This window comes from Serinus canaria, chromosome 1 (assembly GCF_022539315.1).
Source record: "Serinus canaria isolate serCan28SL12 chromosome 1, serCan2020, whole genome shotgun sequence".
Lineage (NCBI taxonomy): Eukaryota > Metazoa > Chordata > Aves > Passeriformes > Fringillidae > Serinus > Serinus canaria.
The window spans coordinates 4,964,019-4,978,960 of record NC_066313.1 but is presented as its reverse complement, the minus strand read 5'-3'; the positions used below and the strand labels follow the sequence as shown (position 1 = coordinate 4,978,960).

The window sequence follows — 14,942 nt, the reverse complement described above, 5'->3', positions numbered from 1 at the left end:
TAAAAGCCTCCACCGAGATTTCACTGTGCTGAGGTGTGTGTGCAGGGGGAGCAGAAATGAGGCCAGCCCAACCTGAGCCCAGCCCTGGTTTAACACCATACAGTGGGTTTAGCAGGCCAGGCAGGAGAGATTCTTTTCCAGCAGCACAGCCCCACAGTGACTTCTACAAGGAACCCCTCTCTCCCCAGCACATTCAGTGTACAGCCCTGAAGGGCACTGGCCAGGCCTTTGGCACAAACTCAGCCATCCCCTCAGCCTATGGTCACATCCCAGGGGTGCTTCATCATTTCCCTCATTAGAGCCTGAAAAGCACTCGGTGCCTGAATTCCTCCAGGAGGATGTTTGCCTGGGACTCAAGAGACCAGTGTGCAGGACCTGCCACAGGCTTAGACATGTACTAACATTCAGACCCCTGCCAGCTCTTCTCCCTTCCACAAAGCAGGGCTGAGGAGCCTCCTCCACCTCCCCAGACACTGCAAGGACTCCTGCTTTAATGACTGAAAAGAGTCAAGCAAGTACAGGCCAGCCTACTGATTCAGCATGGCAAGAGCTGGGTGACTCACGTTCATTAGGTTAGTTGAAATCAAACCAACGTTCAGAAGGGAAAGATGTGCAAGTCCTTTTGGAGAGGAGGCATCAGAGGAAAGGCATTTGCAGAAGGGAAGAAAACAAGAAGCTCCTAGGAGGACTGTGTTCATTAAGCTTAAGCACAGCACAGAAATCACAGCAAAGTAAAGACAGAGGCTTCCAGCACTGGGGCAACCTCCCCAGAGAAGGCAGGAACATGGCAGCACAGCTCCCGACTCCGGCTATTCTCTTTTAACTCTACACAATTCCTCCTGAAACTGGATTAGTGAGGTTGCAAATTGCATTAGCCAACATGGGAGGCTGCTGGTGCAACAGGAGCAGCAGAAAGGGAAATAGCATTAGACTTTGCCTGCCATTATTACTGCCATTATTAACTTGTCACTTTACTGTAGTGTTCCTATAACAATGAATTATTGCCTGCAAACAGGCTGACATGATTGAATTACTGGGAGAGCAGCTCTGTGGGAAGGAAAGACAGCATTAACCCTTTCCTGAGGAAGGCTCAGCTTCAGCCCCCTCCCAAAAGAGCTGAAGCTGTGACTCTCACCACCAAGTGACCTGCATTTCAACATGTTCAGCAAGTTGCTGTGAAGTCCACAGCCCAGCAGGCAGCCCAGACAACTCCCCAGCCTCACAGCGGCTGCTGCTGCAGCAAGACCAGCCGGGTACTTAAGCAGCTGTGCACGTCCATGCTGACCATCAACTGTCCAACAGCCCTGCCCAGCACTCAGCCCCAAGCACAAGCACAGGACTGAAGGACACTGTGCTACTGCAGCCTGGGGAGTGGAGTTTGATGCTCTCAAAATGGTGCCAGAGGGTGCTGTGGCAAAGCAGAACAGGCACCTCCCCTCAAACCCTATGGTGGATCTGCTTGCTCATCCGCACTCCAACCAGCTCCAGCCCCAAGTCTGATCATCCCAAAGTACCTACAAGTGGCCCCATGCCCTGCCCCTCCCCAAAAGCAGCACAGTCAGACCCACCAAACACTGGGGGAGCAGGTCAAGTCCATCTCTGCATGTGAAGACTGCAGGCAGTGACAAGGACATGTGCTTGGCTAGGCAACAGCCTGGCATTACCAGCCATGCTGGAGCTTGTGGAGCAGCTAACAAACCAGCAGGTAACCAAGTGGGGCCTGAGGGAGGAATGCATGTGTGACCCAGAAAGGCTTTTTAAAGCCCAGAAGCCATACATCTGCCAGCACATACAGAAAAGGCAAGGATGGAAAAAGCTGGGAAGCTCAGGGCCTCCCAGGTCCAGCCAAGGCTAAGGCAGAGACCACCAGCTGGGATGTACCACTGGCCTGGAAAAAACAGGACTTTCCTCAAGAAACAGAAACCATGTCAGCGTAAAGAACAGCAAGAAACAAATGTACCCCAAAGCAAAATGCCTCACAAACCTAAAATCAGAAACTTTCCTGCATAACCCCGAAATGCACATAAAAGTTCTGCACGAGAGAGAAGAGGGGAGGGAAGAATAAAAGATTCCCAGCATGAGTTGTGCCTGCTGTCAGAAAACAATATATGGCTCACTGATCACTTGTAAATTAAAATATGGAGATAGGATCACTGGAAGATAAATTCAGTACTAAGCTGCACTGAAGATAAAGAAATAAAAAAACAGCATACAGAGATATTTAATCAACTTCTCGTCAGAAAGATTTCAAACAAAGGAGTGCTCTGTCAATTAGGAAAAAAAATGTAATTAAATGCACCTGAAGAGCAAGTTGTAACACACACAGCAGCACCCCACACCAACTCCCATGCCATGCTGGAGGCTGGATTTCCTGAGATATTTCTTCCCTCACAAAACAACTTGGCAGTTTTGTGCAGTTGCACGCTCAGAGCACAACTGCACCCTGTAGTGCAAGGCTGACTTTTGCACACGCTGTGTTTGACTTGGGCATTTTCAGCAGCTCCTGCTGAAATTCTGAGTGCTGGGCAGACAGAGATGAGCTGCTTAGGGTGGTGTGAAATGTCATTTTCTTGCCACCCAGAGAGCAAGCCCTCCAGACAGAACTCAGGCAGGATCAGATCTTTTGGATACTGCCCGCGCCGGCCCTGCCAGTGTCAGGTGCTGCTCTCCATGCAAAGAGAAGTCCCCTGAGAAGGACTCAGCTGAATTGATCCAAGCATTAGCTCACTCCACTCACCTTTAACTGTTCCCTTCCACTGGGCTAGCTTTCTGCAGGTGTACTAAACTGAACTGTGGCACAGAAGGACCTGTGCCAGCACAAGGAATGGGACAGGACCATGCAGCCAGCAGCCCACATCAGGGATGAGGATCACCTCCTTCTATGCAGCAAAGTGACAGGTCAGCTCCACCTGCAGGAGTTTACTTCCCACCTGGGAGCCATTATTACCAAGTCCTGGGAATGGCAACATTTAATTGGAGCTGAAGGTACCATTGCCCCAAAACTGAATGCTCATGGATGATGCTGATTCCATAACTAGTGAGTACAACTACTGCTGGAAGAACAACCCAGTGGAATGAGTAATCTGTCATTTCTGAAGGAATTGTATTCTTGAACTTAAGGAGTCAGGACATATTTCAGCATAATGGGCTACAGATCCATCATCATCTGAACTCCCTGCTTCTCTGTTAATTGGGACAAGAAAAACTTTAGTAATTTTCTTTAGCAGCATCCCAAATGCCTATTTAAGAAAGCAAGATGGCCTTTAGAGAAAACTTTTATGTATACATACATACATTAAAAAAAAAAAAAAAGAACCTTAGCCACAGGTTCAGCATGTTTGCAGCCATTTTGCTGTAAGGAAGCAGATCTCAGGTTCAGTGAACCCAGGAATCAGTCTTTGACCAATGTCAGAACATGCAGTTTCTCATGCCAAGAGAAGCACTCCTCAGGATACAGAACACAGAAAAATGGTGCAGGTGCCACGTACAGGAATGGACTGCCAAAGGTGCTGCTTGGGCATATGGGGAGGGACCCCTGGACTGGGCACTACTCTGACTGGAGGGCTGAGAATCCAGCAAGAGAAATATTGTGCTGCTGCAGCACTGAGCCTGCTGGCCCCAAGGCCACTCACTTCATGGAGAGCTGGGGCTCCATGCAAAGACTGGGACAGGACAAGAGCAGTCAACACCGGACTGCAAAGCTGCTCATCACCAGCCTCCCTCTCCCTCAAGGGCTGCCCCTGCTGACGCTGCTTTTGAAATCTTCAAGGACAGGAGGAGGTACAAAGCTTTAGAGCTGGACACCATCTAAGTACTGCTCACTGCAGAGTATTTTAGTCCAAGGAAAGCAAACAGGGAATCGATGAGAAACTAAAGTGTGTAGAGAGAGAGAAGCTGTTCAAGACAACATCAAAGAAGGTGCATGTGCACAGACTGCAAACAGGCTGACACCATGGTTTTGTACATCCACACTGCAAACAGGAGTGGAAAACTGCTCAGGAGATATCAAAGAGAGAAAGCAGAGAGTATTCTGAAATGGAAGTGAAAATTTTGGACCTAAAAAGTAACCACGGAGAGAGTTAACTTGAAGAGAGCCACATATGCTGGATATGGCCCAGGTCTCCTGGCAATGTCAGTCTTGTCAAGGGGCAGAAAAGAAAGACTGCCTGCACTAAGATCAGTGGGCACACACAGAGCAGGCTGAGTCAGGTTAAGGTCCCACTAGGTGCAAGGATGCATTCCCACACTCCTCACCCCTGTGTAATGCATCCAAGATGCTTCATCCATTTAAAGTTCAACTTCTCAGGTCATGCCCCTGGGTGTATTTTGCAGGCTGGAATCTCAAGAGAAACTTAGAACATAACTAGCTGCAATCAGCTCAACACATCTGACTCTTACAGAAGGCTCTCACCTGCAAACCTGCAGAGGAGTCAAGCAGCACTGCTCCCAGAAGGAAAACAAACGCAGGGAGAGGTGAATCACAGCTCTGACCCTGCAAGGCCAGTGTCATCATCCCCAGTACAGCATCAGGAATGCAGCAGCACATCCAGCACGAGCTCCCTCCCCTGCTGCTTACACCCAGGAGGACAGGGATGTTTGGAGGAGGGAGTGATGGCTAAATGTGGAGAAAAAGCACCCTGGGATGCTGGCCTGGGATAAATAACTGTGCCAAGGAAGCGTCAGCAAGTCTAACTGGGGAACCTGTCCCAGAGGACCTGGCAAGTGTGGCAACTGAGCTCCCCAGGGCAAATGGGCATGAGTAGGAGAATTAACTCTACCTCTGCTATCTGCAGAAGAAAAAGGGCTCCAGCTGGATCACTAATGCAGGTCCACACAAGGGGACAGCTCGGGGTCATGCAACACTGAGCCCCTTTATTTCATGTGTTCAGTGCGCTGGAAGGAAGGAGCAGCAGCTCTGAGGAAGAAGAGCAGGTCTTACCCCACTGGCAGTGAAGGGAAAGGAGCAAGTCCCTGAGCACACAGGGAAGTGGAGGCTGCTCAGCACAAGGCCATGGCTGCTGAGGAACAGGCTCCTCTCTTCTGAGCTTTTCCTGAACTCCTTCAGCACTCAAGCACGGGTACAACCATTTGCCAGATGGAGCAGGCAGCAGTAAAGCAGGGAAGCAGTGCTGTTCTACAGAGCAAAACCACTCTGGGATCAAGCAAGCAGCAAACTTCAGTTTCCAGACTTCACTTCTGTAAGGAAGTTTCCAGCTCATTAACTCTGCTTGCTTAACTTTATCGCTGGATGCTGCCAGAAGCAAGAAGTGTCAGGTTAAAGCACAGACTTTGTGGCCTTTGAAAACACTTGCTTGAGCCTCCACTCAAGAGTCTGGAGAGTATCCACTGGCCACCTCTAGTACAAAAGGCATTCTTCACATCCATCTATGAGAGGATTCCTTAAACACTGAAATTACTAAAATAAGATGAAATAAAGGCATTAACAGTAGTATCTGAGTTAAGGAAAGTTTCTCACTATACTCCACAAATGCCTTGGTAGTTAATTATTTGAAAATCAGTCCCCCTCTCCCAGCATTAAGTGTGCTATAAAGCAGCCTCCTTTTCTAGTTCTCCTCTGCCTCATGCCTCCTTTATCTTCCCAGCATCCTTAGTCTGCAGTCACAACCATCCACTGCTTGGCTGCTCACTGAGCCTTCAGAGAGAAGGAGGAGCATGAGACTGAATAGTCTCTCTGTGGCTGCCATGGATGGCTTGGACAAAGAGGTAAGAGTCCTTCATTGTCCACTCATTAGGTTTCTCTGGCCATTACTAGCCCAGCACAGCCACTCCCTGGTTTCCTGTGGAGAGCAGAAAAGTAGCACAGGGCTCTGCACCAACCTGAATGCAGGGCTTTAGGGACAGCACAGCTCTGGCTCAACCCACTCCTAAAGTACCGTTCAGGAAGAAGCCACCTCCAGCTCCTCCAAGGCCAGCTTGATGAGCCTCCACCCTCCCCCTCCATGATGGTTTCAACTTGACAGCTCCTAATAAAGAAAACTTTAAGAAGCTGCCCCTGGAGAGCCTCTAGAAGATAATTAATGCTCTAATGAAGAGCATGACTGCCTTGTTTGCTCGACGGCTCCCAGGTCAATCAATCTGCTGGAGACTGGCTTGCAAAAAAGCAGTGAGGAGCCCAGCACCCCTGGAGTCTCCTCAGTTATCATCCCCTGCCATCCCTCCTCCCATGTTCATTACTGTCAAAAACCCAGCAGCAAGAGGACTGATTTATAGAGGTGATTGCAGCTTCTCCCCAAGCACCCAATCCAGATTTAGTCACGAAGGAACAGGACAAGGGACAATACAAGGATGGAGGGGCGGGGAGCTGCATGGGGAGCTGCATGAGTATGAAAGGGGTGACAAGGTGCTCTGAGGGTGTTGTGTGAAAGCCCTGCTTTCTTTTTCTGCTGTTGCCAGACACACTCTCCAGCACTCAGACCCCAGGACTTTGCTGAATCACCCCCTTGTCTGTGCTGCAGGGGAATGATAAGAGCAGTAACACACACAATGACAACGGCAATTTAATACACCAGCACAAATCTGCCCCAAGCCTCCTTGCCAAAAGAGAGAGCATTCTGCAGATACCCAAGCCTGCCCAGATTGCAGCACAGCCCCCATGGTGCACTGTCTGCTGCCCTTGTCTGAGTCCTGCAGACCACACGGACACGCACTGCTGCCAGACAGTGCCTGCTGTCTCATCCCTGGACACCTGACAGGGAGAAGCCAGATCAAAGGAGGAGATGGGAACAGAGCCTACCTGACAGTGCTTGGGTCTTCCCCTTGACTTGTCCGAGCCTATCTACCACCTTCCTCTCTCAGGCAGGACCCAGAGCCCAGGTGCTGTGTCCCCTCCGTGCTGTGCAAGAAAGGGGGCAGGGGACAGTGAGGTCAGCTGGCATCTCAGTGAGCACTGAGCGCTCAGCCTGAATCAAACACTTCCAGGGTCACTTGGATTCAAAAGGAACCATCTGCTTCCCCTAACAGGTACCTCTGCTTCCTCTAAAATCCAAGGAAACTGTAAGTGCCAGGGAGAGCCACACATGTCCTCTCCAAGCACAGTACACAGCTAATCCTGATGGATCTCTCAAATATCAGCCTACTAAGCCTTTGCATGATGGATGCTCTTCTCAACCTGGAAAGGGGCAAAGCAAAGGGCAAAGCAATGTCTCTAGATGGGAAAATGGTGGTGAACCCTCAGGGGAAAGGGATGAGGGCCTTGGGGATGACAGACCCAGGTCTTCAGAGGCAGGCCAGATACTGCAGCAGAAGGGGAGCCCCAAACACAAAAGAAATCTCCACTCCTGCATTCGGGGCTCACGTCTAGTTCACACTGCACTACTCTGCATGGTCTCCTGCCAGCTTTGGTTTCAGGGAAGCAGCTGGTGTGAACTGAGATGCACTTTCATTATTCTTCCCCTTCTGCTGCAACAAGAGCTCACCAAGAAAGAAACAACAGGCATCTTGAGAGATGGAAGTAAAAAGGAGAGCACTGCATTGTAGGAAAATGAAACAGCCACAGGCCATCTAGCTGGTCTGGTCTCCAGTCATGTCATGTCTCCACACCAGCCTGGATTTCTGCCCCAGCCTATGGAAGTTAAAACTCAGCAGTGGCCCTAGAGCAGCGCAGGTCTCTGTCCCTGTAAAGCACACATGAGCTCTCAACCCAAGGTGTGCAGGCTTGCATGACACTGAGCAGCAGGTCAGGAAAGGGAGCTTTGGATCCCAGTGCTACTGATGGTGAACTTACATGATACCTAAATTCTCTATAACGTCTCACACACACAACGAGCACCCTTTATAGGGAATTTCCTCACACTGCCAGTCTTTAGAACAGAAAGATCCCAGGGGATCAGGAATGTCACTCTAAAAAGCCAAATCTGGCTCAGATGCCACACAGGAGACTTGTGCCATAATGCCTGCAGACCTTGTACTCAGAATTGGGTTTATGCTGCCATTGCCTGCCTTCCATGCCCCCTCCTTCAGCTCCCTACATGTTTCATTTCTCAAAATACTGCTCATTTCTTCTTGCATTTCACAAAGCAAGGAGGCCACCACTAATTTACCTTTCTCTCCTCAACACACTTATGTATATCAGGCTGATATATACTGATTTCCATGTCTGCACCTGGAACCTGTCAAATAGAAAGGTCACTCATACAGGGAGCAGGGGTTTGAGAGGGAACTAGAATCCCCACATTAACTGACAGTCTAGAAACACATGCTGGCTCCATTTGCCAAAAGACCTCCAGAAAACTCTTCTTTATGGTGTCCCTTAGTGGACTGGTAGTGGAGATAATACACCCCAAGCATATGGGTCAAGGCAGACAGCCACGGCTAATGGCAAAGGAAAGGATAGGACTGAGACAACAAAAAGCAACCTGAAGTTACCTCAGATAACTAGTGCCTAGTGGAACAGAAGTAGACAGACAGCTCTCTCAGCTGTTTAATAATTCTGCGGTCCTGAGTGACCCTTTTTCGAGAAGCCTTGGATATTTATCTAAATATCCAGCACCCACTTCATCAGCACAGGTTTGACTGGGAAGGCTCTAGGACATTCACTCAGAAATATCTGGGGAAGGTGTCTCCCATATCATCCTGGATCCTCTCTGGAGATCATCCAGCCAAACACCCAGGAAAGACACAGTACGACCCTCTGCCACATGCAAAACCAGAGAGAACCAGAGCAGTCCCTGGTCTGACTGCCAACATTTCAGTCATGGAGAACATCAACCACCTGCTCCCAGAGGCTGCCTGGGACATGGTAACAAAACACAGAGAGGGTGCAGCCATGGTGCTCGGAGAGCTCTGAGGCGTCCCTCTTCTCTTCCACCCCCACCTGTGAGCCATGAAGTCTCAAACAGTATGCAAGGCTCACTGAACTGACAGCTAAGATTTATTTTGCAGTTGTTTGCTGAGCAGCTGGGAGACAGGGAGAGGTGAAAACCATGGAGACCTGGACAACTTGTTCTGTTAAGGCATCACTTGAGTGTTACTGCTCCAGTAAAGAACAACAGGCTGCCAGAGCATAGTTTAACTGAGCTGCCTGCCACCCTGAGCTGTGACATACAGGCTCTCTTCCTGAAGCTGTTATCAAGAATTTCTCTTTCCCTCTCTGTCTCACACACAGATATGCATGCATAGGGCTGGGAAGAAGCATGTTACTCCAGGGACCACATCCATTCAACACTGCTTCCTAAGGAAGTAAGCTAAAATGATGAACATCCCCAATTCGACCTTGCAAGCAGTAAAACATGTATTACAAGGCAGCATAATCAAGATAAATGGAGAAGATTAACCTGGAGATGAGGGCAAGGGAGAGAGAGGGAAGAAAAATGATGGAGGGCTCATGAGGTGGCTTGAGCTCACAGCATCCCCCGAGTTGTCTAAAGACAGGGTTGGGGAAGGTGGAGGGATTATGAAGAGGGATACTGATGGGAAAAACATAAAGCCCAACCAGTAGAGACCCTAGGAAGGACCCCTTCTGCACAGGAACACAAAAGGAGAACACACATGCAGGAAGGACCTGAGCCAATAGCCTTGAAGGGGTTAAAAGCCTCACTCCAAACACCAACTCCATCCCTAAGGCCAAGACAGCAATACACCATTCAGCTCAGCCAAGCCCACAGCTACTGTGGCCTTTGCGCTTTTCATGCACAATAGGGACACCACCAAAATATCAGTGACAAGGCCTACAGAAGGCCCCTCACTTCAGTACAGGGACAGCACCTTGTAGGTTTTTCTAACTGCCCCTGCCACACCAGGTGCCTCTTGCTTATCTGCAGCACAGTCTGTGTGGGCACCCACGGCAACGGAGGCTTTCAGCCAAAAGGGGTCAATTTCTGGTGAGGATGAGTATTAGGCTCTTTGATCACCATCTGTTTTTGAAGGTGCCTCCAACAGAATGAGAGATGTGCCCAGTTATTAGACCAGAGCAGAAGCACCCCACCTACGGTGCACATGCAGCTAGGGTGGCAACACATCCTTCTCTTTGATCCTGTTTGTCCCATTCTTCTCCCCTCTTTTCAGAGTCTGCCCTAATAAATGGAGGTGGCAACCTGCAAACCACCTCTGTCTCACAGGAACACTCCAGACACTGGACTGAGCTCAGCCACCTCACTTCCCAGAAGAAAACCCCAGGAACAGCATACAAGAGGCAAAGAGAGGACCCACTTGCCCAGAGGTGGATAAAGGACCTCCAACATAATCACAGTCAAAGAGCTGAGCCAGCTACAAGAGTGATGAGAAACATCACTCACTGCCAGAAGAGCAATCCTAACTCAGGGGAGACTGTGGCAGTCATATTTTCTGGAAAAATCCCTTGGGCGAGGATTTTCTTCTGGGAAGTTGAGAAGCCGCAGAGAAAAAGGAAAACAAATTCTCATCTCATTTGCTTCTCCTGTGTTTTGCTGCTTTGGAATGTGTTTGGACAATGTTTACCAACAGGTGGTTGTTTCATTGGTTTCATGTGAATTGTTTTGACTTATTGGCCAATCAGGGTCAAGCTGTGTCAGGGCTCTAGAAAGAGTCCTGAGTTTTCATTATTATCTTGTTAGCCTTCTGTAAGTACCCTTTCTGTATTCTTTAGTATAGTTTAGTATAATATAATATAATATAATATAATATAATATAATATAATATAATATAATATAATATAATATAAATATAATATAATATAATATAATATAATATAATATAATATAATATAATATAATATAATATACTATATAATTAATATAATATAATTAATATAATATAATATAATAATAAATTAGCCTTCTGAGAACATGGAGTCAGATGCATCATTCCTTTCTGCCACAGGGCACGCTGCAAATACAACAGGAGAACTCTGCAGCACCAGCACATACCCTGTCAGAACCCAGGAAATTCCTCTGGCTGCCCTGGAGGACTGAAGACCCTGACAGGGAGTTCAGAGACCTTGGCATGGAGTCAAAAACACCTGTGCCTTCGATTTTAGCCCTTGGAAAAAACAATTACCAACCTTTTATGAGGATTCACAAGCCAGGAAAGTTTAAGTAGAATGACAGTTAGTTTGTAACAAGATAGAAAAGTAGAATTCTGAGTTTTTAGAATGGAGGTTCAGAAGCCAAGATGGAGGGATTTGGGTGTGCCTTGTCCTCCTTCTCAGCCTCCATCTTCTGGGTGATGTTGGCACTTTTGGATTGGTTTAGAGTAGAAACACACTGTCTAACATAGGTGATAGGTATTGGAAAATTATTGTAATATACACTTAGTTTTTAGTATAAAAAGATAACACTGCCTCTGAGGGTGGCCAGTGTGCCTCAACCCGACCTGCCAGACAGACCTACAGTGGGTCAGAGAAAGAATGTTATATATAACAGCAAATAAACAACCTTGAAAACCAGAACAGAAGAATCCTGACTCCTTCTTTGGCTGCCAGGCTGGCAAAAGAGACTCCAACACATCTCGGGGTCATCCTGACCACAGAGTACCCCATCCCCCCAGCCCCCTCCACACACCCTCATCGCTCACCTGGCCGCAGGACCCTGATTTCCAGCAGGTTGGAGGTCCTGTCCGCCAGCCTGGTCCAGCTGCTGTTGTAGTTCTTCCTCCAGAGCTCGGCCACGCACTGGTACTTGCCAGCCTCGGTGTCGCTGGCCCTGCTGATGCTCAGGCGCACGTTGTTGCTGGACTCGGCCTTCTCGATGGCGGTGCGCGTGCGGAAGGCCGCGGCCCTGTCGCCCCACTGGACCCCGCCGTCGCGCGTGAAGGTGACCAGGTCGTGGAACTCGGTGCTGCCCGCCGGCTGGAAGCGCCACGTCACCGACACCGGCACCCAGGACGGGTAGTGGGGCTTGATGATGCACTGCAGGTCGAAGGACTCGTTGTAGGTCACCCCCGGGGTGCGCGAGATGGCGGTGACGGCAAATCCGGCCTCTGCGGGAAGAGAGGAGAGGGCTTTGAGACACCTGCCTAAGGGGGCCCCGCTGTCAGCATGCAAAAGCCAGCGTGGTCATCCAGCGGTGTGATCAGCCACTCGAGTTGTGTCAGCTTCTCATGTGCTATGGCCAAGTGAGGTGAAAAGCAGAGGCAAAAACACACAAGTGGTGGTGGCGGCCTGAGCAGCAGTGACGGCCGGGGTGAGCACGGGCTGCAGCCATAGCAGGATTGCCCTCGATTTCTGCCCAGAGGAGTGAGATCCCCTGAGACACAGCTTCTGCAGGCTGGCAAAACCCTGTATGGAAATGCAGCAGCACAATGGCAAGGGAGAGCACTTGGCAAAGAAGCTACTCAGCAGCAGCCCCCTGTGATTCACATCCACCTCTTGGGCAGGGGGTACCACCCTGTCCCCCAACCCCAGTCTGCATCTGGCTGCTGCAGCTGGAGGAAGAATGAGGAAAGCAAGATGTAGCAGCCTTCAAAACATACATTGTAGAGGTGGCAATGGTTACAAAACTACAGGATGGATGCAAACTGAAAGAGAAGCTGGTTGCTCCTGTTCTTCACTCAGCACAGCTATTGTTCTCTTCCAGATCACAACTCCAGGACAGCTTTATGCAGTTATTCTCACATGTCTGCCACTCTGCAAGCTGGTCAATACACTTTGACTTGTTTACCCCCAGCACTCTGTTTGTTTAGAGGAGTTGAAATCAGCAGTCTATTGGTAATTAAAAGGTAATATATTCCAGTTAGCCAACTCTAAGCCAGTCAGGCATACATATTCAGGCCGAGTATTTCCACTGTTCATTTGAACCAAGCTGCAGAGAGAAACATTTTCTTCTCTTCCAATCACTTCAGTGTGGCCAGCAGACTCAGGAGGAACCTTGTTTTCTTCTGCCAATGTCCCCAAGAAGTGCTCCCCTCCTCAGAGGCTCCATGGGGCATCCCACATGGGCTGACAGTTCCCCCTCTCCCTGCAGTGCTGACCACCCCAGCTCTCAGCAGAGCTGCCACTGCTGGAGGAGACCCCAGACAGTGCACACTCAAAAAAGGAACATCTTCTGGATCAGCATGGAGTTTCAGCGTGCCACTGGCTCTAAAAGATGAGCCAGGAGCTCCCTGCTGCTGCAGGCAGACCGGGCACAGCATGGAGCCCACCAAATCTGCTCACTTCCAGCAAGTGCCTCCACAACCCATGGCGTCACCGTGCCAGAGCTCCAGGACGTGTAATTACTGAGAAAACAGGTCAATCTTCAGGATTAAAGCCTCTCACAGCATGTTCAGTGATTACCCAGGAGGGCAGTGTGAGACCCAGGCTGCCTCCCCTGCAGAGCTGTTGCATCTCAACCCCACACAAACCCTCACCTTCAGACCCTGCAGCAGCCCCCCTGCCCCAGTGTGTTAGCAGGCACAGCTCAGAGAAACCCCGAGCCAGAGAAGGCCCTGGAAAGCCAACTTAATTTCACCAAGACCGGGTGACTTCATCAAGTTTACTCTCCAGTTGGCCTGGGCAAGGAAGCTTCATGAAGTCATGCAGAAGCCAGGTGTGTTTCTCAGGTCTTCAACTCCATCAACATGGTCATGGCACTTAACAAACAAAAGCTCTTCTTCTTTTGGGACTTGGAACAAAAAGCATAAAAGTGGATTGATTTGATGTAAAACCTCCCTACAAAAATACACCACTCCCTCAATCCCTGTTTCCATGGCCAGACTGGGACTTAAGTCTGTGCCATGCATTCAAGAGCCTCAGAAGTTCAGGAACATCTGGTCTCTTCAGCCAGCACATCTCTCTCTTCTGGCTGCTGCTTCTGAACCATGCTGTGGTTAGATCTGTGGGTTTGAACATCATCAGCTGAAGAGCTTCTTACCCCAGCAGGCTGCAAACAATGAGACCTTAACTTGAAATGTGTCCCTAAATTTACTGCATTTTTTTTAGAACAGCAGTTTCTGAAGCCATAAACCTCTCTTGCTTTTTCTTAGTACCCTGAATTTGAGTTTCTCAGGACATTTCAAAAACATGAAGCTGAACAAAAAAAAAACAAAAAACCCCAACCAGATTCAGCAGCAAACCAATACTCAATAGTTTCTCTATTATATTTTTATAAGGTACTTCAGCTTTGCTAGTTAAAGAGACCCAGGAATTTCTTAAGCCTAGACAGAACATGCTCAACGGCCAGTGACTGAGGAGCGGAGGAGGTGGAACAACCTTTCCATCACATCTTCTGGAACTGCTGTGGGCTTCTGAGCATCTTAAATTTTAACAAGAGTAGAAGTGACACATTTTAAAATCTCAGTGATTCATCTCAAGACTTTTACAAGTGGCAGAGTAAAGGGAAGGGCTGACACTTGGGACTTGTAGCAGGCCAAATGCAGCTGACCTCCTAAGGAAGACACCATTGAAATTAGATGAGAATCTTGCTTTAGTTCTTTACAAAAGAACGTCCCTACCTGCTTTTGGGAGCTATCCAGAAAAGATTTCTAACTCCAGACAAAACAGCCTCTGAAAGGAGGTCAAAAGTAAAGGAGAGGAAAGGAGGAAAAAAGCAAGATTTTCATCAGAATACAATATGACTTTGAAGTCTGGTCTCACACACATCTTGTCAAAGCTTAAGATTAATACTTCAGAGTACCAGTAGGAGCCACACAATCCCCACCCTCCTACCAAAATTCCAAAATTCCCATCTCAACCTTTCAGTAGAGCTCCCTGATTGTCTTAGCCTTGGCATTCTGAAAATCAGTGGCCTCACAGAAGCAGTCATCCCTTCTTCAGCCTTCTGCAGATCCCTTTTGGAACCAACCCAAGAGCCAAGAGAACCAAAGTAACTTACAATCCATGCACAATGTCAAACTCCCTGCCTGCCCTCTCCTAAACTGATGTGGTTTCACTGTGTTGGAAATAGAGGAGCCCCTTGGCAGAGCAGAGTACCAGCTGCAATGATCCCAGGTACTGGTTTACTTTGGTCATGGACAACACTGTGGTTCTGGGCCAGCAGCTCAGTGCCTCCCTGCAGAGGCAGTGAGGACCA

General features: G+C 48.9%; 1 protein-coding gene across 3 annotated transcripts in view; it reads right to left on the bottom strand.

Annotated features, from left to right (window-relative positions):
* Window positions 1-14,942, bottom strand: part of IGSF3 (immunoglobulin superfamily member 3) — a 94,605-nt gene that overhangs the window by 15,031 nt on the left and 64,632 nt on the right. For all 3 annotated transcript variants that reach the window (XR_007780157.1, XM_050985414.1, XM_050985333.1), the window contains one exon: window positions 11,509-11,913. Coding sequence is in view for 2 of the 3 variants with exons in the window: in XM_050985414.1 (XP_050841371.1) it covers window positions 11,509-11,913 (405 nt within the window). In the remaining variant the exon portion in view is untranslated. The remainder of the gene's footprint in view (window positions 1-11,508; window positions 11,914-14,942) is intronic.